At 45.0% G+C, this 27,083-nt stretch overlaps 1 protein-coding gene across 1 annotated transcript; it reads right to left on the bottom strand.

Annotated features, from left to right (window-relative positions):
* Positions 1-313: 313 nt before the first annotated feature.
* GPR160 (G protein-coupled receptor 160) lies at positions 314-22,155 on the bottom strand. Its single transcript, XM_015411596.1, has 2 exons — positions 21,909-22,155; positions 314-1,835 (listed from the first exon to the last, which is right to left on the bottom strand). The coding sequence occupies exon 2, from the start codon at positions 1,793-1,795 to the stop codon at positions 764-766; it is 1,032 nt and encodes a 343-aa protein (XP_015267082.1). The 5' UTR covers positions 1,796-1,835; positions 21,909-22,155; the 3' UTR covers positions 314-763.
* Between the last annotated feature and the right edge of the window lie 4,928 nt (positions 22,156-27,083).

Genomic DNA, 27,083 nt, shown 5'->3' with positions numbered 1-27,083 from the left:
ACTTGGTTTATATTACAACTTTGCATTTACAATTGTGAATTCAGTGCTTTCAGAAATAAAAGCTACTTCCATTTGTCTAGTTTGATGATTATTTAATCTCTTTGTCAACATCCGAAATGAGAGACGCCAACAGCTGCTTGTTATTCCAAACTGATGTTTCACCTTATTTAACAACCCAATGCAGATTTTTCTGGCAATAAAACTAATCAAATAGTAAAAACAAAATCTGAACATAAAAACACTTCATGCCCCCCCTCAATCTCCTCCAAACTAAACATTCCCAAGGCCCTTAGCCTTTCCTTGTAGGGCTCAGTCTCCAGACCCCTGATCATCCTCATCGCTCTCTTCTGCACTTGAGTAGCACCAAAAGATGAAGGGCATTGCAGGTGGTGTATTTTACTTTTTTCTTTCACTTCTGAAGTGGGATGTTAAGAAAGGAGAAATTTAGCTTACTTTGGTTGGGAGGGCCTAGACAGCAATAGATTCTTTGCTATCCAAAAACTCTGTTATTGCTAACAACACTACCAAGCCTCTTTGACCAAGTTTTTGTTAATTTTTTATTTTGAAATTAGTACCCGTACTGGAAATCCAACTTGGAAAACAGCACATTATGGCCTTTAGCATCACGGGTGGCATTCCCCCCCCCCCTTCACAGCTACATTTGTGTATTATTCTCCCATCAGAGTTCACAACAAATGTTACAAAACAGCACAGCCTTCCCGAGTATTGTGCTGAATCAGCATACTCCTCCCACAGCGGCGCGTTAACAGATCACAATTTCACTGGTGGGCTTTTGAGCTTCATCTGCATTCTGAGAGTGGAAAGGGACAAAGCAGAATTTCCAGCTGACAAACGGATCAACACTCCAGAGCTCCTCTGTCAGCTCTATTTGCCGACGCCTGATCCAGTACGCGGCTGCAATAAGAAAGCTGTTGATGAAGTAGAGCCAGGGAACGTTCATCTCTATGTAGGCAGGAATCTGAACATCAAGGAGCACAATGAGCATTTGAAGGAAAACAAAAGGTGCCCAGTTGCCAACAAAGCAGACTAGCAGCCGCGTCAAGAAATGTCTCGCACAGTCTCTAGGGCTGCAGTCAGGCCCATGAGGGAAGAACAGCACAGTCTCGCTCTTATACAAAATCAGCTTCATTGGCTGTGCCATCTCCCTCACTTCTGACCAACACAGGACAAAAACCATGCATATGATCGATAGCATACCTAGTGAGAGCCAGTAGCTCTGACTGCTGATGTAGAAAGGGCATTGGTATCCAGAATTGTGAAGGTTTTTGTCCAGTCCTATGACATTGCTTGGTAATGTGAGAACGTAACAGAGAACCAAAATCCACGTTAAGACCACAGCGACTGTGTACAGTGATCTCCGACATACATTAGAAGACGTAGCTCTGGTTATTGTCAAATAATAATCCAGGCCAGCCATCAAAGCAATGGGGTAATGTAAGATCCCGTAGGTAATGGCCATAATCTGTGCCAAAAGGCAAATGTGATACGTGGTAAACCGGATGCCCAAAAGCATAAAGTCCTGGAAGTAGAAAATGAAAAACATGGTCACCAGAAGCACCAAGTCAAGCATGGCTAGTGAAGTGCAGAAGTGGACCATAAAACTTCCACGCAGAGTCTGTCTTCTGATTCTAAGTAGAAATAGATTGAGCAAGACTTTCCCCAGCATGATGAGCAGCAGAGCTGTGGTAGGCTCGGAAGGGTGGAAGATGCAGCCATATCGGAAATGCAGAAAGGAACCATTCTCCCAGAACATGACAGCCATTCCCATAGGCATAAGCCCTCTGTCGAATCTTACTTCCACCTCCAGCTCATGCCTAAAGCAAAAGAAAGAAAAAGAATGGTGATTTCCCCCCCCCTGGATTCTTAGAGCTCCATTAAGGTGGTGCAGGCAAACTCCTGCCTTTCTTCCTCAAAGCTCAATATTCTTGGATGCCTGTACTAGCCAGGAACTTAGCCCGTTCATCTATTTTCTCCCACATTCATATCCCTGTCAGTGTTATGAGAGGATCCAGGTCCCACTGCTTCTTGTACAGACACAGTCCAAAACATCAACAGATCAATTCTCCCCCCCCCTTTTAAATAAAATGGCTTTCCCAGGCACCCTGCCAAAATGCTGATAGTCACATGGCTCCCTTTTTCCTCCATTGTTTTGCCCCTCTCTGCACCTGGAACAAGAAGAGGCACTGCAAACTGATTCATCTCTGTCCTTGCTTCATTTGGGGAACCCACATTCGATCCCTTGGCACGTCTAGTCTAATGGGTCAGATAGCAGTGCTGGCAAAGCTGTCTGCCAGAGACAAAAATCACTCACTGCCCATCAGAACAGATGATTCTGGTTAAGAACAGGCCAGTATAAGGCACTTTCATATAACCAGAATCTCAGTCTTTGTTTCATTACCATTTTATAGTCTTATTTTTTTAAAAAATTGGAATTATATTACAAAAAAACAAGTAGGGGACCCACAAGGACTTGCCAAGGCCGTATCATTTTCGCCTATAGCCCCTCCCCCACTATTTCCTCCTTCCCTCCCCTGGCAGTCCCCATAATCCCCCCCCCTTTTCCTGCTTCCTTCTCTTCTTCCCACCCACCAGCCAACCTACTTTTATCTGATGCCCTGGTTTCAGCTTTCCGTCCTTCCCTCTCCTGGCAGCCTCTCCTTGGGGAATGTCTGGCTGAGCTGCATGGTGGTTGCCAATGTTCAGTTGAGTGGTATGGATAGTGAGTCTCACCAGGCCCACTCCAATGAGTCATCATCATCCTCCATTGGACACATGGCAGGAGGGAGACAGACCATTTTCCAGGGCTGTTTTAGCCTCCAAGTCCACCCCTGCTCCCTCCCATGGCAGCTTTACGGAAACCAAGGCATGGAAAGCTTAGCAACATTGCTGTAATTGCCTAGCATCCTCCCAAATGGCAACTTTTGATAAAGTGCCTCATCAAAAGCTCCTAAGTAAACTCAGTAGTCACAGGAGAAGAGGACAAGTCCTCTTGTAGATTAGAAACTGGTTAATTAACAAGAGACAGAGAGTGAGTATAAACGGGCAGTTTTCACAGTGGAAGGCGGTAAGCAGTGAGGTACTGCAGGGTTTGGTACCAGGCCCGGTGCTTTTTAACTTGTTCATTAATTATTTGGAGTTGGGAGTAAGCAGTGAAGTGGCTAAGTTTGCAGATGACACGAAGTTCTTCAGGGCAGTGAGAACCGGTGAGGACTGTGAGGCACTCCAGAGGGATCTGTCGAGACTGGGCAAGTGGGCACCAGCGTGGCAAATGAGGTTCACCGTGGGCAAGTGCAAAGTAATGCACACTGGAGCCAAAAATCCTAACTATAAATATACGTTGATGGAGTCCAAATTAACGGTAACTGTCCGGAAGAGAGATCTTGGAGTCGTGGTAGATAACTCACTGAGAATGTCAACTCTGTGCGACTGCAATAAAAAAAATCAAATGCTATGCTGGGAATTATTGAGAAGGGAATTGAAAACAAATCAGCCAGTATCATAATGCCCCTGTATAAAACTATGGGGCTGCTTCATTTGGAATACTGCGTACAGTTCTGGTCACCACACCTAAAAAAAAGATATAGCACTGGGAAAGGTGCAGAAAAGGGCAACTAAAATGATTAAAGGGATGGAATACCTTCCCTATGAAGAAAGGTTGAAGAGGTTAGAGCTCTTTAGCTTGGAGAAATGACGGCTGAGGGATGACATGATTTGTTGTTCAGTCGCACAGTCAAGTCTGACTCTTCACGGTTTACAAAATTATGCATGGGAAAGAGAAGGTAGAAGAGAAAGAAGTATTTTTCTCCCTTTCTCACAGTACAAGAACTCATGGGCACTCAATGAAATTAATAAGCAGTAGGCTTAGAACAGATAAAAAAAAGTTCTTCTTCACCCAAAGAGTAATTAACACATGGAATTCACTACCACAGGAAGTGGTGGCGGCTACAAGCATAAACAGCTTCAAGAGGAAACTGGATAAACATATGGAGCAGAGGTCCATCAGTGGCTATTAGCCACAAGGTATAGACAGAACACTGTGTCTGGGGCAGCGATGCTCTGTATTCCTGGTGCTGGGGGGGGCAATAGGTGGAGGGCTTCTGGAGTTCTGACCCTGCTGGTGGCCCTCCTGATGGCACATGGGGTTTGGCCACTGTGTGACACAGAGTGTTGGACTAGATGGGCCATTGGCCTGACCAACACAGCTTCTCTTATGTTCTTAACTGAAAGGTCAGTGGTCATTCTTTTCTTAAAGCCGCAGGAATTGGTTCTATTATTTGGTTAAGTTTTAACCCTCACCCCCTTTTTAAATGTTCAGATTTTTCTGCAAACTTGGACTTGCTTCGGATTTCTAGAGAAATCCCCCCTATCTCTATTTTGCAGATCTATTACTACACACTCCATAGCCTGATTCAGAATTAGATATATGATGCAAGATAAGCACAACCACATTTTAAGAAAAAAATCCAAACATAATCTAACAGAAGCAATACCAGCAGAGGAGGAGACAGAGATTTTAAAACTGGCCGTATTAGACAAAATTAATACATCAACAACTAGGGTTTACATGGATATGGTGAATATGGTGGCCTGTTGCCTGTAAAGGCTCCCTTCGCAATGAATTTATTACATCTTTGCATAATCCATTTGCAAAACCACATTATTCCTTTGAAACCGATTGGATCAAAACTACTGAACTGAAAAGATAGCACTGAGCAGGATGGACTAGCTACCCAAATAGCAGCTGAAGCGTAATGCAGGAGAATGGTAGCCGACCTGGTACCATGCTCAGGAGTAGAATTAGAATAGAATCAAAGAGTTGAAAGGGGCTATACAGGACGTCTAGTCTAACCTCCTGCCAAATGCAGGAGCAGCCTAGAGCATCCCTGGGAAGTGTTCGCTTGAAGACTGCCAGGGAGGGAGAGCTTACCACCTCCCTAGGCAGCTGATTCCACTGCTGAAGTACTCTTACTGGGAAAAAAAATCCTAATATCCAGCCTGTATCTTTCTCTTCCTAATTAAAACCCGTTATTATAAGTCTCATTCTCTGTTGCCAACAGAAACAACGTCCTGGCCTCCTCTAAGGGTCAGCCTCTCAAAAGCTTAAGAGTCATCATGTCCCCCCCCCCCAAACCTCCTCTTCTCCAGACTGAACATTCCCAAGTTCCCTCAGCCTCTCCTTGTAGGGCTTGGTCTCCAGGCCCCCGATCATCTTAGTTGCTCTCTGCTGCACCTGTCCCACCTCCTTTCTGAAGTGAGGCCTCCAGAACCACACACAGTACTTTAGGTTCAGCCTGACCAATGCAGTGTACAGCGAGACTATGACATCTTATGATTTGTAAGTTATGCCTCTGATGATACACCCCCAGGACTGCATTAGCCTTTTTTGATGCTGCATCACACAGCTCATATTTAGTGTACAGCCCACCCATACCCCAAGATCTTGTCCACACACATTGTTACCCAGAAGTGTGTCCCCCATCCAGTATGGATGCTTGCCAGTTTTGTTACCCAGATACAGAACTCTGCACTTATCCTTGTTGAACTGCATCTTATTCACATCTAACCCACTTTTCCAATGTGTTCCAATCCCACTGAATTCTATATCTTCCAGGGTGTTCACTGCTTCTCCCAGTTTGGTGTCAGAGTGCAGCCTCTGGAGCTGATGGATGTAGGCTTGAATCCCACCTCCAAACAGTCATCTACAGATTATGACATCCTCCTCAAAGTTACCTGACCACGATAGCTCCATGAAACCTCTGCCACATATTGGAAACAAGAAGCTGCTGTTCTTAGCCTGGCTGCAAGTTCCCCAAAAGCACCTGGCCGCTGTTATAGACAGAATGCTAAATTAGGTTGGTCTTTGTTTAATCCAGCAAGGCAATTCTTTGGATCCAGTGCATCCCCCTCAAGACTCACAATCAAACCATTGAGGGAACTGCTGTATCATCTGGATTCCTTCTGTCGGGGTGTGACCAGAGCTCAGCCAACCCACACTGTGATATAGCCAATGTTCAGTCCTGTCCCTGGCACACCCTTACTTTCAAGTCAGCCAGGAACAACTCCTGAGCTGTTATTCAAAACCCGAGTTCACATCATCTCTGGCTCAAACAGTTGTTTTCAGCAACTCAATCAGCATTTCTATTGTATGCTCTTATGCCTTGCCATGTGCCTCACCCCAACCTTCGAAAACAGTATAACACTGCCTAAAAGGTTTGGGCTGTGGTCAGACTCCATCCAGAAGGTCAAAGCGCAGGAGTCATCTGCACCAGTTCCATAGCAGATAAGAGAAATGCTACAGCAGCAAAGGTATCTAAAATGGAAAAATTAGAAGCGTATACTTTCAAAGGCAGGGCTCTCTCTAGAGAGCATACTTCGAGTACGGCATCCAGCTGTGGAATCTTGCAGTTTCCACTTCACAAAATAAACACTTTCTAACTTCCTTGAGTTGCAGAAAAAGAGGAGTGTTAGGCAGGGGCCGCCCTGCTACAGGGAGAGGTGAAACACACACACACAACTCCCCACCCCGACAAACCAGGGCTAGTCACCCATCTACCGGGAGGAAGCAGAGAATAACAAAACCACAACAAACAACTGTGATCTGAATTTCCCACAGAATATTAACAAAGGAGACGTCATTTAAAGTGAAATGCATCTATTGTCCGAAGTAAATCACCATACAATCCATCATAGGAAAATGCAGACGCCAACGAATTGAGATACAAGAGGAATATACAAAAAGTCCATAAACATACAAAAAGTCCAACACTTTTCCTGTGTAATTTTTCTAGTGTTTCAGACCTCTGGACAATAGATGCATTTCACTTTAAATGAAGTCTCCTTTGTGAATATTCTGCAGGAAATTCAGCTCACAGTTGTTTTTTGTGGTTTTTGTTATTCTTTGCTACTGGTTACTGTGTGCTGCACTTTTGTTGTTGTATGTTCTAATGGCCTACCTACGGGGAGGAACAACGTTAAATAGGCCACCACACCACCTTTACCCAGTCCAGTCTTTATTGGAAGATTTTATACCCCGCATCTCTTAGCACTCTAGACAGCTTATAAATTTCATTTGCATCAGTATCTCTACTGCTCAGAGCACTTTCAACCACCACAGAAAGTAGATCAGTATTGTCTCCTAAGAAGGTGGAAGCTGAGAGCATAGTGACATTCATCACAGCTCACCGTAATTATGATTACACCGTAGAAGGACATTACAGCTTAGTTATGAGAGGGCAACTCCTTGGTATCATTGTGCTGCGAAGGTGTAAGCAGTACAGCTTAGGTTTTTTTCTAACGGCTTGGTGCCCTGAACTTCCAACTGAACCTCCTTGAGTGTTCTTTCAGCTTCCCGATCACTATTTGGCACCTAGAAGAGCCCTGCTGGACCAGACCAATAGCCCATCTAGTGCAGCATCCTGTCACACATGGTGGCTAACCAGCCCCACTGTGTGGGGGGGGAAAACAACTAACCTCATGTTAGTCATTGGAGGTATTTCAGTTCCCTAACAAGACTCCACATTGGTCATTTGCTTTAATAAGCCACAGCCTCCTTCTGCCTCATTTACAAGAGCTCTCCCATTCTTAGTTCTGCACATTCTCGGTTCTGCACACATGTGCGGTAAGCCATGATAGGGATGATTTCTAGCCCACCTTTCTTTACAAATATACTCAGGATGGCAACGTATCATGGCAGCCCTTCTCTACTTTTCCATTTGCTACTTGTTCAGTCATTTCCTCCCTATTTCCACTCTTTGAACTGAGCTGGGAAGGCAGCTTGGTATGAGACCAAGGGTGTTCACTAGAGTCTGGGTAGAACGACCGGGCCCTCGACCACAGGAGACTCAAGAGAGCTGGATCCGACTAGCTTTTCTGTGGGTGAAAAAGGAAAGAGGTGTCCACTCTGACCACCCAAAAAGGGTATGCTGGAGATCCTGGATCCTGCATGGACAAAAAATAATGTAGGACAGGAACTATAGTTGTTAGACTCATTGGTATGGTATAGCCAGGAATCTCTATTCGACAGCAGAGTGCATGAAGCTTACAGTCAGCAGCAGCTTCTCAGTACCGTGTGTGCTAGCAAAGTTACAGCGTTACAGGGAGCCACTTGTCAGTTTCAAACGAAGAAGAGGAGGAGGAGGAGGTCATTGGATTTATACCCTGCCCTTCACTACCCAAAGGAGTCTCAGAGCGGCTTACAAACTCCTTTCCCTTCCCCTCCCCACAACAGACACCCTGTGAGGTAGGTGGGGCTGACAGAGCTCTTTCCAGAGCTGTCCTTGAGAGAACAGCTCTGACAGAACTATGGCTTGCCCAAGGTCATCCGGAAGCTGCAAGTGGAAGAGTGGGGAATCAAATCCGGTTCTCCCAGATTAGAGTCCATGCACTTAATCACTACACCAAACTGGCTCTCCTTTATTCAGGGAACTACATTCTAGACAGTATAGGTTGAGAGATAGGGATGGGATCTAATCTAACTAACTAGGATAAATGCAGATGCAAAATGCATGTCCTCCATCCATGGTGGCAACGATAGAGAACATGTGCTCCTTTTTTATGTGTGTGAGAGAGATGTGTTAAGCCGGAAGGATGGAAGTCTTGTCCCTAAGAATATTGTTCTACTTCAAAGGGATAGTATCGAATAGCAGGAAGGAAAGGATGCGCTGTGTGTCCTGACCTCTCTATCTGTCTCTAAATCTATGGTGCCGTCTTGGAAGTCTGGGTAGAACGACTGGGCAGGAAGCAACATATACTCCTCCACTTCTAGCAAAAGTGAGGAGGGGTTAAGACTGAGTGAAATTGGTTGAGACTGAGTGAAATAGCTGGTTGGATCCAACCCATAGTCTGAAGGGACAGCTTACTAAGTTATATAGTCAGTGTTACAAAATACTGTAGACAATCATTGTTGGCCCATAACATATGTTCAAATGCAACTGCTGGGAAATACTTTCATTAGGATCAACTAAAATGTCACAAAGTAGTAAGCAACCACCAGGCCATATTTTTTCACAGGAAAAAAAATGGAAAGGGGGGGGGGACAAAGTCGTGAGCAACTTTCTGCGCTCCCCAGAATTCTAAATTGGGCCACAAGGATAATCTTGGTGAAACAAGGTAAAATCTTGATTTGAGTTGTGCTTGGGAGGTGGGATGGCCTATTTCCACTACAGAGCATGAACATTTTGCCTTATTATTATACAGTCAATCATGTTTATTTCCTTCATTTATAGTCTGCCTTTCTTATTAAGGACAATTAATAAAATGCAACGGGCACTGCGATATATGCAAACAGTGGGATAAATTGGATTACATAAATTGTAAGAGCAACTTAAATTCAATACATTAACATTCACTACAAATTCAAACGGACTGTAGCTAGAACACTGAGGAAGCACTGGACAAGCAGGCACCTATCTTCAGCCTTACTCCGAATGATTTAAGAAATATATAATCCCATCAAAAAGAAACACAGTCTGGCTTTAATGATTCAGTGGCTGCTGGTGCTGCATAAACTACATTTATGTTTCACCAGACATTTTACAAAAGCATCATCCGGTTGGTTTGTATCTATGACTGCCCCTTAATGATAATTCAATGTTCCTTTTTATATCCCAGCATAAGGTTGCCAACCTCCAGGTCGGGCTTGAAGATCTCCTGCCTTTACAAATGATCTCCAGACTACAGAGATCAGTTCCCCTGGAGAAAATGGCTGCTTTGGAAGGTGGCACTGTATGGCGTTGTACCATGCTAAAGTCCCTCCCACCCCCCCAAAGCCCTCCCCTCTCTAGGCTCCAACCCCAACATTTCTAGGTATTTTCCAACCCAGAGCTGGCAACCCTATGACCCAACAACAAAAATTCTCATAGTCACCCATATATAATTATTGTTCAGTCGCACAGTCGAGTCTGACTCTTCGCGACCCCATGGACCACATCACGCCAGGCCCTCCTGTCTTCCATCGTGCTCCGGAGTTTGCGCAATTACATGTTAGTTTCATCCATAACACTGTCTAACCATCTCATCCTTTGCCGTCCCCTTCTTCTTTGACCTTCAATCTTTCCCAGCATCAGGGTCTTCTCCAGTGAGTGCTCCCTTCTCATTTGGTGGCCAAAGTATTTGAGCTTCGGCTTCAGTATCTGGCCTTCCAGGGAACAGTCAGGGTTGATTTCTTTTAGGATTGACTGATTTGATCTCCTTGCAGTCCAAGGGACTCTCAAGAGTCTTCTCCAGCACCATAGTTCAAAAGAATCTATTCTTCGGCACTCGGCCTTCCTTATAGTCCAACTCTCGCAGCCATACATGACTACTGGGAATACCATTGCTTTGACCATGCAGACTTTTGTTGGCAGGGTGATGTCTCTACTTTTTATTATGCTGTCAAGGTTTGCCACTGCTTTCCTCCAAAGGAGCAGGTGTCTTTTAATTTCATGGAATTTAATTTCCATGAAATATATAATTATATTGGTGTAATTAACTTGTATCATATTGTAAGAGGGGCCGTGGCTCAGTGGCAGAGCATCTGCTCGTCGTGCAGAAGCATGGAATCAGAGGCTTCAATTGTAATAGAAAATATAATCATCGATTAGTCTGCCCTATAACACTGATGTTTTTCTGTCTTACATGGAATCTATAGTGTTATTCTTGAGGATGGAGTTGCAATGAAGACAGATCCAGGTGGTCAGCCATGTTGGTCTGAAGCAGTAGAACAAATTCAGAGTCCGGTGGCACCTTTAAGACTAAAAAAGTTTTATTCAAGGTATGAGCTTTCGTGTGCAAGGCACACTTTCCCAAATACACTGGAATGGTAGGTAAGGTTCACACTTACAGACAGGGGGTGAACAGCAAATCAACATGTGACATGATGAAGATGTGCAAAGACAGAACTAAGCAACAAGCTAAGGTATGCCTTTACACATTTATTTATTTATATTATTCAAATGTATAGCCCGCCCTCCCCGCAAGCGGGCTCGGGGCGGCTCACAAATGGGCAACATATGCCAATAGTTAAAATAATAAAATAAACACAACATTTACAACAACATAAAGTGCTCTGGATGATACAAAAAACTTCATTCACAAGATGGTATCCTGGGGATGGCAGCCCAATTCCATGGCCTCCTGGGAATGTTAGTCTCAGTTCAGTGGTATGGGTTCCACGTGGTATTATAACAACTTGTCACAGGGCCATCACACGCCGCGATGCTACCCAGTCCAACTAGTGGTGGTGTGGTAACAATGGTGCAGTAATAGTGATGCCGTAATGGTGGTACAATAATGGTGGTACAATAATGGTGGTACAGTAGTGGCGGCTCCTACTCAAAATCTGCTATTTCGACATATTTATTGCTTTACAACTGTTGACCTTATAACCTTAGCTTGTTATTTAGCTCTGTCTTTAAAAAGGTAAAGGTAAAGTTTCCCTTGCTTGAAAGCCAGTCAAATCCGACTCTAGGGCTGCGGTGCTCATCTCCGTTTCAAAGCCGAAGAGCCAGCGCTGTCTGAAGACATTTCCGTGGTCATGTGGCCGGCATGACTAAACACCAAGGTGCACGGAACACTCTTACCTTCCCATTGAAGTGGTACCTACCCTGTTTCCCCGAAAATAAGACCTACCCAAAAAATAAGCCCTAGCAGGATTTCTATGCATTTGTGGTATAAGCCCTAGTGTGTCTTTTTGAGAAAAAATAAATATAAGACAGTGTCTTATTTTCGGGAAAACACGGTATTTATCTACTTGCAATTTCTTGCTTTCAAACTGCTAGGTTGGCAGGAGCTGGAAATAGAGACGGGAGCTCACTCCGTCATGCGGCACGCTCGAGTCTCCAACCGCTGAACTACCAACCTTCCACAGCCTGCAGTTCAGCGTCTCAACCACTTGAGCCACCGCAGCTCCTTTTAGCTCTGTCTTTGCTAAGCTTTAAATAACAAGCTAAGGTTATAAGGTCAACAGTTGTAAAGCAATAAATATGTCAAAATAGCAGATAAATGTGTAAAGGCATACCTTAGCTTGTTATTTAGTTTTGACTTCGCATATCTTAAAACATCATCATCATGTTACATGTCAATCTGCTGCTCAGCCTCGGTCTATAAGTTTGAACTCTACATTCCATTCCAAAGTATTTGAAAAAGTGTGCATGCACACAAAAGCTCATACCTTGAATAAAACTTTTTTGGTCTTAAAGGTGCCACTGGACTCTGAATTTGTTCTACATCAGGATATGTTCAACTCTCTAATGTTGGATAGCAAGAATGGAGACAGGAGCAATAGAGGAAAGCAGCTGTGTCCCCAAATATAGGTATCTAAGAGTTTGGAATAATGCATTAATGGAAAACCTTCTCTCACCAAATTAAGCGAACAACAACAAAAATCAGCAAGCGACATTCCTTTATTCTGCGTTTAAATAGATCCCTAACAGATATGACTGCTCCCATTTGTCTAGAGTACTTCAGAAGAAGTATCACTATACTGCATAGCACTTATAACATTTAGAGTGTGCATATTATTATTATTTATTTCTGTAGACCATTAAGAGCTCATTCCTTCCGCAAACAAATGGCACTATTTTAAAGCTGGGAGCGCACAGCAGGTGTACTGGAACACAAATCCATTAGGCTGGTTTATATACACAAGAGGGCATGTTACAAAGAAAGGCTGGTTCAAAACAAGAGCCGATCAAAAGAGTTCACTCAGTTCACACAGAATGGGTGTGAGACGCTCCCAAATGTTGTGACACAGGCAATATAAAACCTAGCACAGGATAAAATGAGAGAAGCAGACAGGATCCACTTTTACATTGTGCCTAGCTGACAACAGTCAGGAGTGCCTCAGTTACAATGAGTGAACTGCATACTCTTTCGACAGGATCGTGATCTGAACCGGACTCTCTCTGCAACATCCCCATCACCCATCATTTTGTTGCATATCAGATGAAGTGAGTTCTGGTTCATGCAAGCTTATGCTGCAATAGGATTCCTGCTTTATTCTGCTGGTACAGAGCTGCGGTGGCTCAAGTGCAGGCTGTGGAAGGTCGGTAGTTCAGCAGTTCGAGACCCGAGTGTGTCGCATGACGGAGTGAGCTCCCGTCTCTAGTTCCAGCTCCTGCCAACCTAGCAGTTCGAAAGCAAGAAATTGCAAGTAGATAAATAGGTACCACTTCAGTGGGAAGGTAACAGCGTTCCATGCGCCTTGGTGTTTAGTCATGCCGGCCACATGACCACAGGAACGTCTTTGGACAGCGCTGGCTCTTCGGCTTTGAAACAGAGATGAGCACCGCAACCCTAGAGTCGGACTCGACTGGCTTTCGAGCAAGGGAACCTTTACCTTTTTACAGACTAATTTGGCTACCACTACCTATCTGGAATTAGTAACGTGGCTCAGAATTCTCAATCCAGTCATCAGCAAGTGCTAAGAAAGGTGGGGGACAGCTCCCTCTTTTCCAGATGTTTAGACAGCCTGATTATGATAGGGTGGCTCAAGTGTTTAAGAACAGCTGATCTACGTTAAGCAATGACAAGTGCATGGCATTAAACTGGAGAAAGGTGTACAATTAGGCCCAGCTCATAAGAACATAAGAGAAGCCAATGTTGGATCAGGCCAATGGCCCATCCAGTCCAACACTCTGTAACACAGTGGCCAAAAATACCAGGTGCCATCAGGAGGTCCAGCAGTGGGGCCTGGACACTAGATTCATGCCATTGTGTGTAACAGTGGTGCCATGAAGCCAATCAGAAAGCACGAGGAAAGCAAACCAGGAGTTAATTATACCTTTTGGTAAGCAACAACAAAAGTGCTCAAAACAGATTACTTCCCCCAAAACTGAGAACATAAGTGTCTTATATTTTGTGACCCATCACCAAAATTCTTGGAATCGCATATGGCAGCAGGGATTTCTCAAGCTCCGTCCTTAACACATACGTTAGTTACTAGATGTAGGGCTTTATCAAACGGAAAAGAGAGCACAGCATGATCACAGTGCCCAAATATACATATGTGATTGCTAGATAAACATGATTGCTAGATAAACCCCGCTAAGACCCACATTTCTTAGAAATAGTCTAGAAAAACATCTTAGGGAGGCCTTGCGCAACTTCAACAGCAGTTTTGTCACAACTGTCCCTAACTAGCATGACATACAAGGATGCAACCATGTGTATGCTGCGTAAAGGAGAACTGTAATGCCTGTACAGGAAGGAAAAGTGAAAGAGGAATTGATGAAAGAAAATAAAAGTTACAGCTGCTGGCTGGTCACTCTCTTGTTGGGTTAACAATAGAGGATAACCAGGTGTTGTGTGGGCTTTTGTTTCCCCGACAGGTGGGAAGCCTTTGAAAGAATCATCCATCAGGCTTGGAGAAGGTTCACACACACAGATGCTCTGGCCCCACAGAGGAGGGCAGGGTGCAGCTGTGGATGGTGAAACCAGTGGAAGCCAGAAAGAGAAGAAACGCCTTGTGGACAAAAAGCTTGGTAGCACAAACTCACTTCTTCTCTCTTGGGATCTGATGTGCAGTAGCAGATCTGGCTGCCCTGTAGGAGCGACTCTTTGACTCCACCTGTGTTCTACACGTTTTCAAATTCAAATTTATTACGGTCGAGACCAGCACGGTTAAAATACAACTTTGACAGCTAATACATAAACTTAAAAATTACAGCACAAATAAAATTCATACTTCAGCCTTTAGCATTCTATCAGACATAAATGGTCCCGCTTTCTAAGAGCCAGGGCACAAAACCTTGCCCCCGCATAAGACACACAGGTTTTTGACTGTCTTCCAAGAGATATATCCGAAGAGTTAAAATCAACATCACATTGTAATGGCTTAAATCTGGAAAGTAGAGGAATAAGTATCTGAAGTCTTTCTTCTTGGCAATATTCACAGTGTAAGAGTAGATGTGTAATTGATTCAACCGCAATGCCCGAACAACAACAACATCGTTGCTCCACAGGCTGTTGAGAAAATCTACCCTGTAGAACTGCAGATGGGAAGGCATCAAAATGTGCTCCTGAGAAAGCCCATCTCTACCTCTCATAGGTGATATCTGAGTGGTATGAGAGCCAGTTTTGTGTAGTGGTTAAGTGCGCGGACTCTAATCTGGGAGAGCCGGGTTTGATTCCCCACTCCTCCACTTGCAGCTGCTGGATGACCTTGGGCAAGCCATAACTCTGGCACAGCCGTCCTTGAGAAAGAGCAGTTTCTGTCAAGAGTTCTCTCACCCCCACCTACCTCACAGGGTGTCTGTTGTGGGGAGGGGAAGGGAAGGGAGTTTGTAAGCCGCTCTGAGACTCCTTTGGGTAGTGAAGGGCGGGGTATAAATCCAATTTCTTCTTCTACTACTACTATACAACTTGGTCCTTTTTTCAAACTCCCGTAGCTTAAAGGAAGTATTGCCTCATCGTCTAGGGACCTTAACCTTTGAGAAATTAAAGCTTTCGCTTTATTTAGTCCCACATCCAGCAAAACGTCTGGCTCCAATCCCATCAGCTTAATTGTATCAATTATCTTTAAGGACCATCTAGGATAAGGATCGGAGGCTAACAACATGGGAATGAGTCCCTTGGGTTCAAGGTGGATTCTTAGCCAGTAATGTAATGTATGTTCCCAAACTTTTAATTCTACTTTAGGCAGTCCAGCTTCTTGTCTAAGGATGACATTGGAAGTACATCTAGGTGCACTGAAAAGGGATCTCAAAAATTTGGATTGGACCAATTCAAGGATCTTGACACTGGAGGAGAGTCCCAATTGAGAGGCATATAAGAGGAGGAGGAGGAGAAGGAGGAGGAGGAGGAGGAGAAGGAGAAGGAGAAGGAGGAGAAGAAGGAGGAGAAGAAGGAGGAGAAGAAGGAGGAGAAGGAGGAGAGGGAGGAGAAGGAGGAGAAGGAGGAGAAGGAGGAGAAGAAGGAGAAGAAGGAGAAGAAGGAGAAGAAGGAGAAGAAGAAGAAGAAGAAGAAATTGGATTTATACCCTGCCCTTCACTTGGGAGTCTCAGAGCGGCTTACAAACTCCTTCCCCTTCCCCTCCCCACAACAGACACCCTGTGAGGTGGGTGGGGCTGAGAGAACTCTGACACAAACGGCTCTTTTTCAAGAACAGCTGTGCCAGAGCTTGTGACTGACCCAAGGTCACATCAGCAGGTGCAAGTGGAGGAGTGGGGAATCAAACCCGGTTCTCCCAGATTAGAGTCTGCACACTTAACCACTACACCAAACAGAAACGAGTTATAGATTTAGTATGAAAAAGCTTCAAGGTCGCAGGTATAAAACCTGCACCTTTCTTCCTAAAGAGCCTAAGAATGGCATTTGTGGTCTTCTCTGCAGCGTTTGCTGATGAAACCACATTAGCCTTGAAACTGGCATTATGTGTGAAAATAACGCCTACGTATTGAAAGTTCCTAACTCGGTCTATGATGTTCCCATTAATTTCCCTATTTGATTTCTTGAAACATCTGCTAAAATGCATGACTTTCGATTTTGAGTAATTTATTGTTAGGAACTCAATATTGCATTGGTTACTAAAAAAAATGTATAGCCTGCTTTAGACCTATTTTGGTTTGTGACAGAAGAACCGCATCATGTGCATACATCAAAATTGGAATCTTTTCCCCTGACAAGGAGCATGAACACCGCATCATGTGCATACATCAAAATTGGAATCTTTTCTCCTGACAAACTAGGAGCATGAACAACTGTTGTATGTAGGTATTGGATCAGAGTATTTACATAAATATTAAATAGGAATGGCGCTAAGAAACAGCCTTGTCTCATGCCCTTCTGTACTGGGATTTTTTTTGATAGTTTGCCATCTTGTGTATATCTAACCTGGAAGTCATTATTCTCATGAAGCTTGATCATCAGGTATAGCAGTCTTTTATCAATAGAAGTGTCTCCCATTTTTGCCCATAGTCTACCCCTAGGGATGGTGTAGAATATGCTGTTCTCTCTGGTGCTCTTTCATCCAAAATAGATCAGTCTGGAATGTCTCATGCCTGGGGGAAATGGGGAACCTTTAACAGTAAGCAATCATTAGAGAATACGTGGAAGTGGGTTACAGGTTAGACGGTAAAGGTTATTTTCACTCAACAAGGGAGAGTCATGCAGATCTGAAGAAATCAGAACAAACAAGACAATCTTGGACCAAGGAGATGCCGGGAAGGTGATAACAGGGCCTACATCATACTGGCAAAAGCCTTGTTCTGATGTAGGTTAGAAAACTACTTTTGGTAACACCAGATTGCAGGTGGGAGTTCATATGACTGTATACTTCCTTCCCTTTTTTTAAAGAAAAGCCCTGTAGAAGCCCAGTTAGCCCAGTTTGGCCAAAGCTTCAGGGCCTGAGAGCTAAGCAGGGTAGGCCACAGTCAGTACTAGGATGAAAGTCCACCAAATAAAACTGGGGTTGCTACAGAGGGGATGGCAATGGCAAGTAACCTCTGCTTCATCTCCTGCCTGCCTGCAACGCTCAAAGAGAAGATATCTCTATGGGGAGAGATTACCCATTGTAGCTATTTACTCTTTTTTTTCATTTTTAGGATTCCTATCCTAAAAGGATTTTGGATAATATATGTCAAATTCACAGCTTCATGCAAGAGAGGTAGGCTCTTTTAGGTCTGTCCGGCAACACTAATGGAAATTGCAATCTTATTGAATTTTATCTTTTGCATTTGTTTATTAAGAACTTGAGGCGCTGCGGTGGCTCAAGTGGTTAAGACGCTGAACTGCAGGCTGTGGAAGATTGGTAGTTCAGCAGTTCAAGACCCAAGTGCGCCGCATGACGGAGTGAGCTCCCGTCTCTAGTTCCAGCTCCTGCCAACCTAGCAGTTCAAAAGCAATAAATTGCAAGTAGATAAACAGGTACCACTTTGGTGGGAAGGTAACAGTGTTCCGTGCGCCTTGGTGTTTAGTCATGCCGGCCACATGACCACGGAAACGTCTTCAGACAGCGCTGGCTCTTCGGCTTTGAAACAGAGATGAGCACCGCAACCCTAGAGTCGGACTCGACTGGCTTTCGAGCAAGGGAAACCTTTACCTTTACCTTTATTAAGAACTTATTTTTGAAGAAGGAATACTTCGAAACGAAGAGAAAAATATCCAGAATCTTCGCCAAAATAATTTTGGGTTCAACATTAATAGTTTCATTTTTATATGTTGAAGCAAATCTTTGGACTTTTTTCATTGAGAAGTTTGTACTACACTTAGACGTCTGCACTTAGACGTCCAGACGCTTATGTGCATAACCATACTTGAGTTGCAAGTTTTGTTTGTACTTATTGTTTAAAAAAACCTTTCTTTGTCATTGTTCTTTAAGACAACTGTCTGCTTAACTTTGATTTAAATATATCTTCTTCTTTTCTTTTTTTTGAACCCCCGGAGGGGATTTTTTAATTATTTTTTATCACTACAAAAACTACAACAGAAAAAAGGGAGGGGAAGCTACATATACGGGATAAAGAAAAGAACCCACTACTGACTAAAAGCCCAAGAGAGGAGATCCTCCAACTAGCTTAGTTACATCAAGTCTTCTCGTCATTGATCCCTTTATAACCTGAGTCAAACATTTATAACACTTTTCCTTTAAAGCTTAAATTTAACTGTCTAGAAACAGTACCCCCGATCATCCCATAACAAAAGTCTCAAAGGCACATTTCAGAGTCCTTCAGCCTTTACTTCTCCTTTTCCCTTCTCTTCCGCAGCTTGTAAGGACTGTTTGGGGCTGCTGCCCCTTGCTCTGACAGAGAGTCCTCACCGGAAGAACCAGAGTCTAGCTCGCCGCTGGACTTGCTGTCCTCTTCTTTTTTTCCCATCCTCTGGCCTTCCCAGCTGAACCCTTAGGAATTCTTGAGCTTTCAGAACAGAGTCAATCTTTTCTTTTTTATCTTTAATCTTAAAAGTAACGCATTCTGGGAATAGCCATTTATATCCAATTGAGTTTGTCTGAAGAAAAAGCACCAACTCTTTGTACTTCTTTCTCCGTTGTCTTACTTCAAATGGAATATCCTTTAGCGTTCTGATGTTATTCCCCCCTGCTTTCAGGATTGTATCCCTCACATGCCTCTTCGAGAATTTACCACAATTTCCCCACGCAGATTATTTTTCTTTATGTAGCCTGAATATGATATATATACCACATCCATGTCGTTGATCAGCGATTCCACCTTGATTTCTGTCACTGGGGCTAACAGTTCACTCATCACTTCTTTAAGATTCTCCCCTCTGTTCTCTGGCATGCCCTGGAAACGAAGTATCATGTTGGCCTCTTCCATTTGAACTTGCAACAGTTGATTTTTTAAATTTATTTTTTTATTTTAGCTTTCAATTTCTATACCTCTCTAACCCCGAAGGGTCTCTGAGCGGTTTACATACATTACAACTCCTAACTAGGGCCACATAGTCTTGGGGAGGTGAATGCCTACCAGGCACCCTACCAGCTATATTTGATCTTCCATGGAGGCTTGTTTTCTTTCCAGCTTTTGCACTTTCTTCTTCACCTTCTGTGTAGTTACAGCCACTTCCTTTACCTTCTCAGCCTCTTGCTTCATTATTTGTATCAAGTCGTTTATCTGAGTTTGTTGCGCAGTAATGCTTTGAGTCACTATAGACATCTGTTCCTTGAAGTTATTCAGCTGTTCCAGTAGAGGGCGCATGTAATCCGCTACAGACTTTGCCATCTCACTGGTAACTTCCGGTTTTGGGCTCTCAAACCCTTTCGCTTTCGAAAGTTTTTCTCTGTCCTTCTTCCCCGCCATCTTTTCCGTTTGTTTACTTTCACAAATTTTTTGAGTCTCTGAATGTGCACTTGACCGCTTAAATTCGCTTTAGTAAGTACTTCTAGGCAGTTTCCCTCGCGTTTTCTTCCGCTCCCCCCCTCAATCGCTCAAAAGTTTGTGCGCATGGAAGGTATCCCTCCCCCGCTCGTTTTTTCTCCGTTTGGTGGGGTGGGGAGCTATCTTTTTCCCTTTACAAAACACTTCAGAATTGACTCACGTGCATAATTGGTCGTTCGACCTCGCTTTCATTTCATTTCTGCTGCACAACCTCCTGCGCTTGCCCCAGTCAGCGTCACTAAGCCCATTCAGTCTCACAGCCCGGAGAACCATCGGAACGAAGAGGCGCCTCAATTCTCCGGCATTCCGCTGTCGAAGAGGTGACCTCTTAGAAGTTCCATGGCCAGGGTCCCTTCCCCGGGCCCTTGGGGGGGGGTTGCGAGCCTGTGCACCCCCTTCTTCGGCTGGAGCGCAGCTTCACCCCCGGGACGTCCGGGAGGTGAGTCTGCTAGCATGCCTCCATAAACCAGAAGTCCCTTTAAATATAACTTCTTGATATACTCTGTGCATGTTGTCACGGTATTGGCTGGTCTTAGTTTTTTTTACTGTGACCCATCTACTTCCTTGCCAAGGAAGGGGTCACCGCAAGTTGAAGTCAATTGTAACCTGATGACACAGCTAGTTTTCTGTGTGAACTGAATTCGTCTTATGGGGAAGCAATCGATCATGTCGGCTGTCACGCAACAGAAGTATTACAGCCCTCACCTGCTGGAAGTGTTACAGCCAAGACACAAGGTTGTTTTCCCACCATAGCAACAGTCAGACAAAATGTAACAGGTATGTGTAGGTAACTTTGCTGTAGCTTGGCATACACAAATACACAAGCACCAAGAAAACTGTTAAGAGGCTGCAATTCTGAGAAAAAGGCAGGAGTGGAAAGAAGACAGGTTATTTCCATTGGGCCATTGTTTTGCTTAAAACTATGTCCTCCACAGATGTTTTTCTCCTCCCACCAAGAGAAAGTAGGCGGGGCTGAATTTTAGGAGAGAAAATAGCCGAAGGGTTAACAGGCAAATCAGCTTCCCCCCCCTCTTCTGCTCAGCCTCCTATGACTGATTTTCATTTGAGAACAAAAATAACCCCAACCACCACAAAACCCACCGTCTCGACAAAGTTTCACACAACTTACTCCAAAAGTACCCGGGTTTTCCAGAACTGAAGGGCAGAAAAATTCAACAGGTGAAGTTTGCACCCATTTACTACTACTCCACCCCAGAAAAAGAATTAACCTGTATTGCACCTCTGCCTGCTGCACGGCTGCTAAAGAGCACAGAAGCCCTTTAATGTGTCAACCTCAGTAAAAAGTGAGAAGTGGAAATTCGTTGAATGGTATTCAACTTGCATAGGGCAGAAGGGTAGCTTCAGAACAAAACTTGGAACAAAGCTATTTTTCCCCTCCCTCACCTGTTGGTAATTTCTAGAAACAGACCCAGCTGCAATGCAGCCGTTTGAGCACTGGCGTGGGATGTGGGTTCAAATCCCCAACCAACCAGCCAGGCTGTGCTGGGTAGGGCTGCCAGGTCTGGGTTGGGAAATACCTGGAGACTTTGGGGGTGGATCTGGGAGAGGGAGGGGTTTGGGACAGGCGAGGGGCCTCAGCAGGGTACAATGCCACAGAGCCCACCCTTCAAAGCAGCCATTTTCTCCAGGGGAGCTGATCTCTGTCAGCTGGAGATAAGTTGTAAAAGCGGGAGGTTTCCAGGCCCCACCTGGAGGCTGGCAACCCTAGCGCCGGGCAATCTTTTGCCCCTCTCTCTCCACCCACCCAACTTCGCACGGTTACTGCGAGGACAGCTGCTTGAATCGCTCTCTGACTAGCCCGAAATCGTTAAAGCTCCAGCAAATCCAGCCCGGTTTCGTGCTTGGCTGCAAGACCACGAAGGTTGCTATGCGCGCACATCTCTTGCCCTGAAAACCCCATGAGGGGTCGCCCTGAATAGCTCGCGATTTGACACCCAACAATTATCCGAGTGAAGAGAGACTACAAAGGGGAGCGATGCAGGCCACCCTGGCTGAACCCCCGGGGAGAAAGGTGGGAGAAAGGGGAAAGGGCCGGGTCTCTGGGCTGCTCCTTACACCAGTCCGACGACTTATCCTCGAGAAATCCTGCCCGCGAGACGCCAGGCGACCGTGGCTCCCCCGTAGGCCGGCAACTGCGCTCTGCACTTGCTCAGAGGCATGCTCCTCCGTCGCTAGCATCCAAAATGAACGCGGGGCTCGCGGGAAGCCCGCCCCGCACAACGACCACAAAGCAACAAGTCGGCGGCGTCCCCAACCCACCTGGCTGGAGCAGGGGCTCACGCAAACGCCGAGGCAGGCGGGCGGGCGGGCGGGCGGTTCCCCTTCGGCCGCCCGAATCCCACGAAGCCCGGCCGCCTCGGCTCCCGCCCTGCGCGCCTGGGAGGGAGGCGCCCGCTTGACATGCGGCCACTCCCCCAGCTGGCCTGGGGTGGGGCTTGGTTTGGGCGCTCACCGGGTTGAACTGGTGTGGCGGCTTCCAGCGAGACGGTGAGGAGAAAAGGCTGAGCGAGAAGCCTCTCCTCCTCCTCCGCCGCCGCCGCCGCCGCCTCCACAAAAAGGCGCCCAGAAGGGCCCGGCCCCAGCGGCTGAGGAGCCTCGCCTGCCTGGAAGCCGGGCCCCGCTCCCCACCTTGAAAGTGGGCTGAGGCGTCCCTGAGGGGGGATACGAGGCCGTCCCTAGAGGGTGGCACGCTTCCTAACGCCTTCGTGCCTAACGCCTTCCGCCCTGCTGCAAGCAGCGACCAGGCACCCTCCCTCACATAACTTTGGTGTCCTCCCTCTGTTTAATTTTCAGTTTTCAGCGCTAAAAATCTTCCTGAAGTCAAAGACCAAAAAATAAATAAAACCGCACAGCAACTGGGTTATTCACCCAGGGAATTTTCCTCACACAGCTGTGAGCTGGGAGGCCTTTCAAGTCAGTCTCCCTCCCTCCCTGACCCGCAAACACACCCAAAAATGCCTCACAAAACATTGTTTTTTATTTGCCCAGATAATTATGAAAGGGGGTGGCTGCTGCTGCTACCTTGCCCACTGTTATGTATTGAGCCTAAGCAGGGGCAGATTAACCATTAAACAGACTAAGCATGTGTTTAGGGCACCAGGGCCAAAGGGGGCACCATAAAGTTGGGGAAAGGGTGAAAAGAAGAAAAAAAAGAATGAGGATTTGTTAAAAAAAAAAAGGAAAAAAATTGATAAAACTAGTGCAAATTGATCATGGTGCACCCTAGGGTTATATCTTCTATTTTTTGTTGGCAAGGTGCAGTCTCATAGGCTATGTTTAAAAGTAAAATGCATGTGTTTAAAAGTAAAATGATGGAGCCAAATTCAGTTGTCATGACAGTCATTTCAATGACCCTCTCTGCCCCTTTTTAATTTCAGCCCCATGTAAATGTCAAAAATTAAGCGTGTTCAGTTGAGCAGTGCACAAAAGAGAAAACGTGCAAAAGAATCTGTCTGTTGTAGCCAAGACAGAAAAGCTGACAGATTTCTTCTTACAAACTGCAGAGAAAGATGATCCAGATCAAAACCAGTGTCAGTCTTCAGAGACAAGAAGTGAATCAAATGTATCTCCTTCATCAGAAACAGGCAGTTCAAGGCCAGATTTTGATGATGACGTTGCACATGATGAAGTGCCACAACCCGGACCTACTTCCACGACAAGATGTGTAAATGCTTTTGAACTGTCCAAGGAGTTTAGAGAAATGACCAAGGATGAAATGAACAAAGCTAAGGACCCAGGGTTGTGGGATGAATTTTATGGTGATGATGTGACTTATTGGGTTGCTTGTGGACCCAGTGAATGTCAGCACCACAATGGGCCATTTGACAAATCGTGTCACAATTTAATCAGTGGGAATCCAAAGACAGAATATTTTTTGGGAATAAAAGCCAATGGTGAACACTACAAGAGAGAATGGCTGTTGTACTCTCCTTCAAAAGGATCAGTTTACTGTTTTGTTTGTAAACTATTTGCGCCAAAATGGTCAACACATTTTGCTAGAAGTGACTGGCGAAACACTGCTGTAATTGACAACCATTAAAAAAGTACCACTCACCGAGATGCCATGTTGACATATTTAACTCGGAAACAAGGCTTAGACCTTGACACAGCCACTGGAAAAACAAATTGAAGAGGAGTACAGTTACTGGGAGAATGTGCTTCGGCATGTTGTAGCAGTCATTTGCACACTGGCTGAACGAGGATTGGCATTCTGAGGAAAAGTGGAAAAATTTGGAAGCCGGAGCCAACCGACAGCAAACCCAGCATCAACACACAGCAGAATTGCACACCACCCCCGTCCAGCAGCAGCAGGTACTGAACTTGCCCCGGGACACCCCTACAAAATTACAGTGATTGTCCTTATCGAGGGAAACCCCTGTAAGTTGGAGCTCAACACCGGGTCCTCCATCTCCATAATTTCGGAGGACACCTTTAGGAGACTCTGTCTAAGGGCTGGCCCTCACCTTAGGCCTGTTGGTTTCACCTTGAGGGACTTCCAACAGAATGAAATGGCCATGAAGGGGGTGGGCAAGTCCACATCATCGCAGAGCATACATGCTTGCACGCTTTAATGTTCTGCCATCAGAGTGCTTTTAGGGAGGTACTGCCAGATATCATATGTAGACAGACTTTGTCCTTGCTCTCTAAAAGATATAGCATCCACTACACACACCATAGGAGTTGCAGTGGCTCAAGTGGTTAAGACGCTGAACTGCAGACTGTGGAAGGTCAGTAGTTCAGCAGTTTGAGACCCGAGTGTGCCACATGATGGAGTGAGCTCCCGTCTCTAGTTCCAGCTCTTGCCAACCTAGCCATTCGAACGCAAGAAATTGCAAGTAGATAAATAGGTACCACTTCAGTGGGAAGGTAACAGCGTTCCGTGCGCCTTGGTGTTTAGTCATGCCGGCCACATGACCACGGGAATGTCTTCGGACAGCGCTGGCTCTTTGGCTTTGAAAAGGAGATGAGCACTGCAACCCTAGAGTCAGATTTGACTGGCTTTCGAGCAAGGGAACCTTTACTTTTACCTTCATTGCCCCGTCTATAGAGATATCCGATCTCGTTTTATTACTCCATTTCTAGAGGGTAAGAGCTGGCACTTTGATGACTCAATTTAATTCTAATTGCGAAATAATGGAGGCTGTTGCAAAAATTTTATATTATGCAATCAGAAGACGAGACTTGAATAGCCAAGTGTAAGTGACTGATGCATCTTAGTATTTTCCTGTATTTCCATGATGTTTTGTGCTTTCATGCCAATAAAGGTTTTGTGTGTGTGTGTTATACCTGAGTGGGCAAGTTCCGAGTACAGAACCAGAATTTTGATGGACTCCTGGACTTGCTGATGGTGGGGGGCAGGCGCACGAGTCTCCTAGAACTAGCCTGGTTCGCGCCCTTGGGGTTCTGAGTGACTGGGGTGCACCATGTGGCCATGAAAGACTTCATGTGTGCAACAAGTTCCTGGCCATCTCTGATGGGACGCTCGGTTGCTACACCGGACTCACTCCAGCTCAACTCAGAGGTGCGGCCCATACAGCTAAAGGCTAGGTACGTCCCGTTCGCGTTGAAGCCTAAAATAGATGAGGAGCTGGATCGGTTTGTTACCATGTGTGCTTTGAATGTATTATGTGTGCTATGCTGATGCTGTATGTCTGTAAAATGTCTTTGCATTTGTGTACGTGGAATGTGGGAAATGCTGTGTCTTGGATTTGCTTGCTTTGCATCTCATGCTTGCACCTGGAAGCTGCCAGGAGCAGGGCTTGTGCTGCCTATGCTAATGGACATGTGTGTACCCACACCTTCCCAGAATGCCTTGGAACAAAGAAGACCTTCGCCATTAAGCTCAGCCTGGAGACTTGGAAAACAACAGGTCTCCCAACATTACAGATCTCCTGGAATAACACGTAACCCCACATATCTGGTTTGGCATCACAAAAGGACAACATCCTGTTATTGCCTTCCTGGACCAGGCAACATCTACTTTCACCTTTGCAACTTAAGTCTACTGCAGGTGATTCTTAAGTGTTCTCTGGAATCGCGACCAGAGAACCCACATGTGTTTGGCTGGACCATTCAGTGTGTTTGTAGAGTCCCTAAAGTTAGCGCTTTTGTTCAATTCTTGCTGCTGAGAAGAATTACTTCTCTACTGGAACTCAGATAAGTATAAACGCTACCCTTCTGTGTCTTACCTCATTGTTGGTTTGAATTATTATTTTTATTACTTATTGCTTTCTGTATCTACTGTAAACTAAAGGAAACTGTGTGTATGTGTGAACGCATCTGTTTTTCGTGTGCTTGAGAAATATCTAGTAAAGACAACATTTATTCATTAAACCTTAGTGTGTTGTCTCACTTCCTGGGAAATAGGAGAGTCCATTCTGAATCTGCCCTCTGTATACACGGGTAAATTACTCACGCACGCCCACTGCCATACATAAGACAGAGTTGGGCCACGGAACAATCTCATTAGGATTAGTGGGCCAACGGGTTTTGGAGCCAGTTCTGCATGCCCTCTGGGAAACCCTGATCGTTACACCCGTTAAGCCCAACGGTGACGTCCGCATCTGTGTGGACTACAAATGCACCATAAACAAGGCACTGCAGGACCACTCCTACCCAGTTCCGGTAGTCAGCCATGTCTCGGCCTCTCTAGCGGGCGCCAAGGTCTTCGGAAAGTTGGACTTGGCTAAGGCCTACCAACAGCTACTGATGGATGATGTGGCCGCGGAGGCCCAGACTATAGTGATGCACAGGGGCGCCTTCTGGGTATGGCGATTGCAGTTAAGTTTTAACCCCAGGAATTTTTCAGAACCTAATGGACTCTCTCCTTAAAGGAATTGTTATACAAATAGATTCCCAGTCAAAAAAATTAAAGTCAAAATGAGGAGGAAGGTCTTAGTGTTTTAATTGCAATCAAGACGCCTGAAAACAGGCCAAAGCAGCCTATAAAAAATTTTCTGCTTTCCGAACACAATCAGGAAGTACATGAAATTTTATACTTGAAATGACATAGTCATGAAGATAACATTCAAAAAGCATAATTAGTTACAAAAAACAATGCATCATTTGAGTAATAGTTCCCTTATTGGTCAAATGTAAAGAAAGGCATGTATAAACAATATCTTAAAATGTTTACTTAATCTAACCTGAATAATATTAGCCAAGGATTCCTTATACCCAAACAAAGGTGTTTTTTCCTGATACGAAGCTAAAATCCCTTTTGACCGAGAC

This window comes from Gekko japonicus, unplaced genomic scaffold, assembly GCF_001447785.1.
Source record: "Gekko japonicus isolate JY-2015 unplaced genomic scaffold, Gekko_japonicus_V1.1 scaffold11, whole genome shotgun sequence".
In the NCBI taxonomy this organism is placed as follows: domain Eukaryota; kingdom Metazoa; phylum Chordata; class Lepidosauria; order Squamata; family Gekkonidae; genus Gekko; species Gekko japonicus.
The sequence above is the reverse complement of the archived record's forward strand: the minus strand, read 5'-3'. Positions and strand labels throughout refer to the sequence as shown.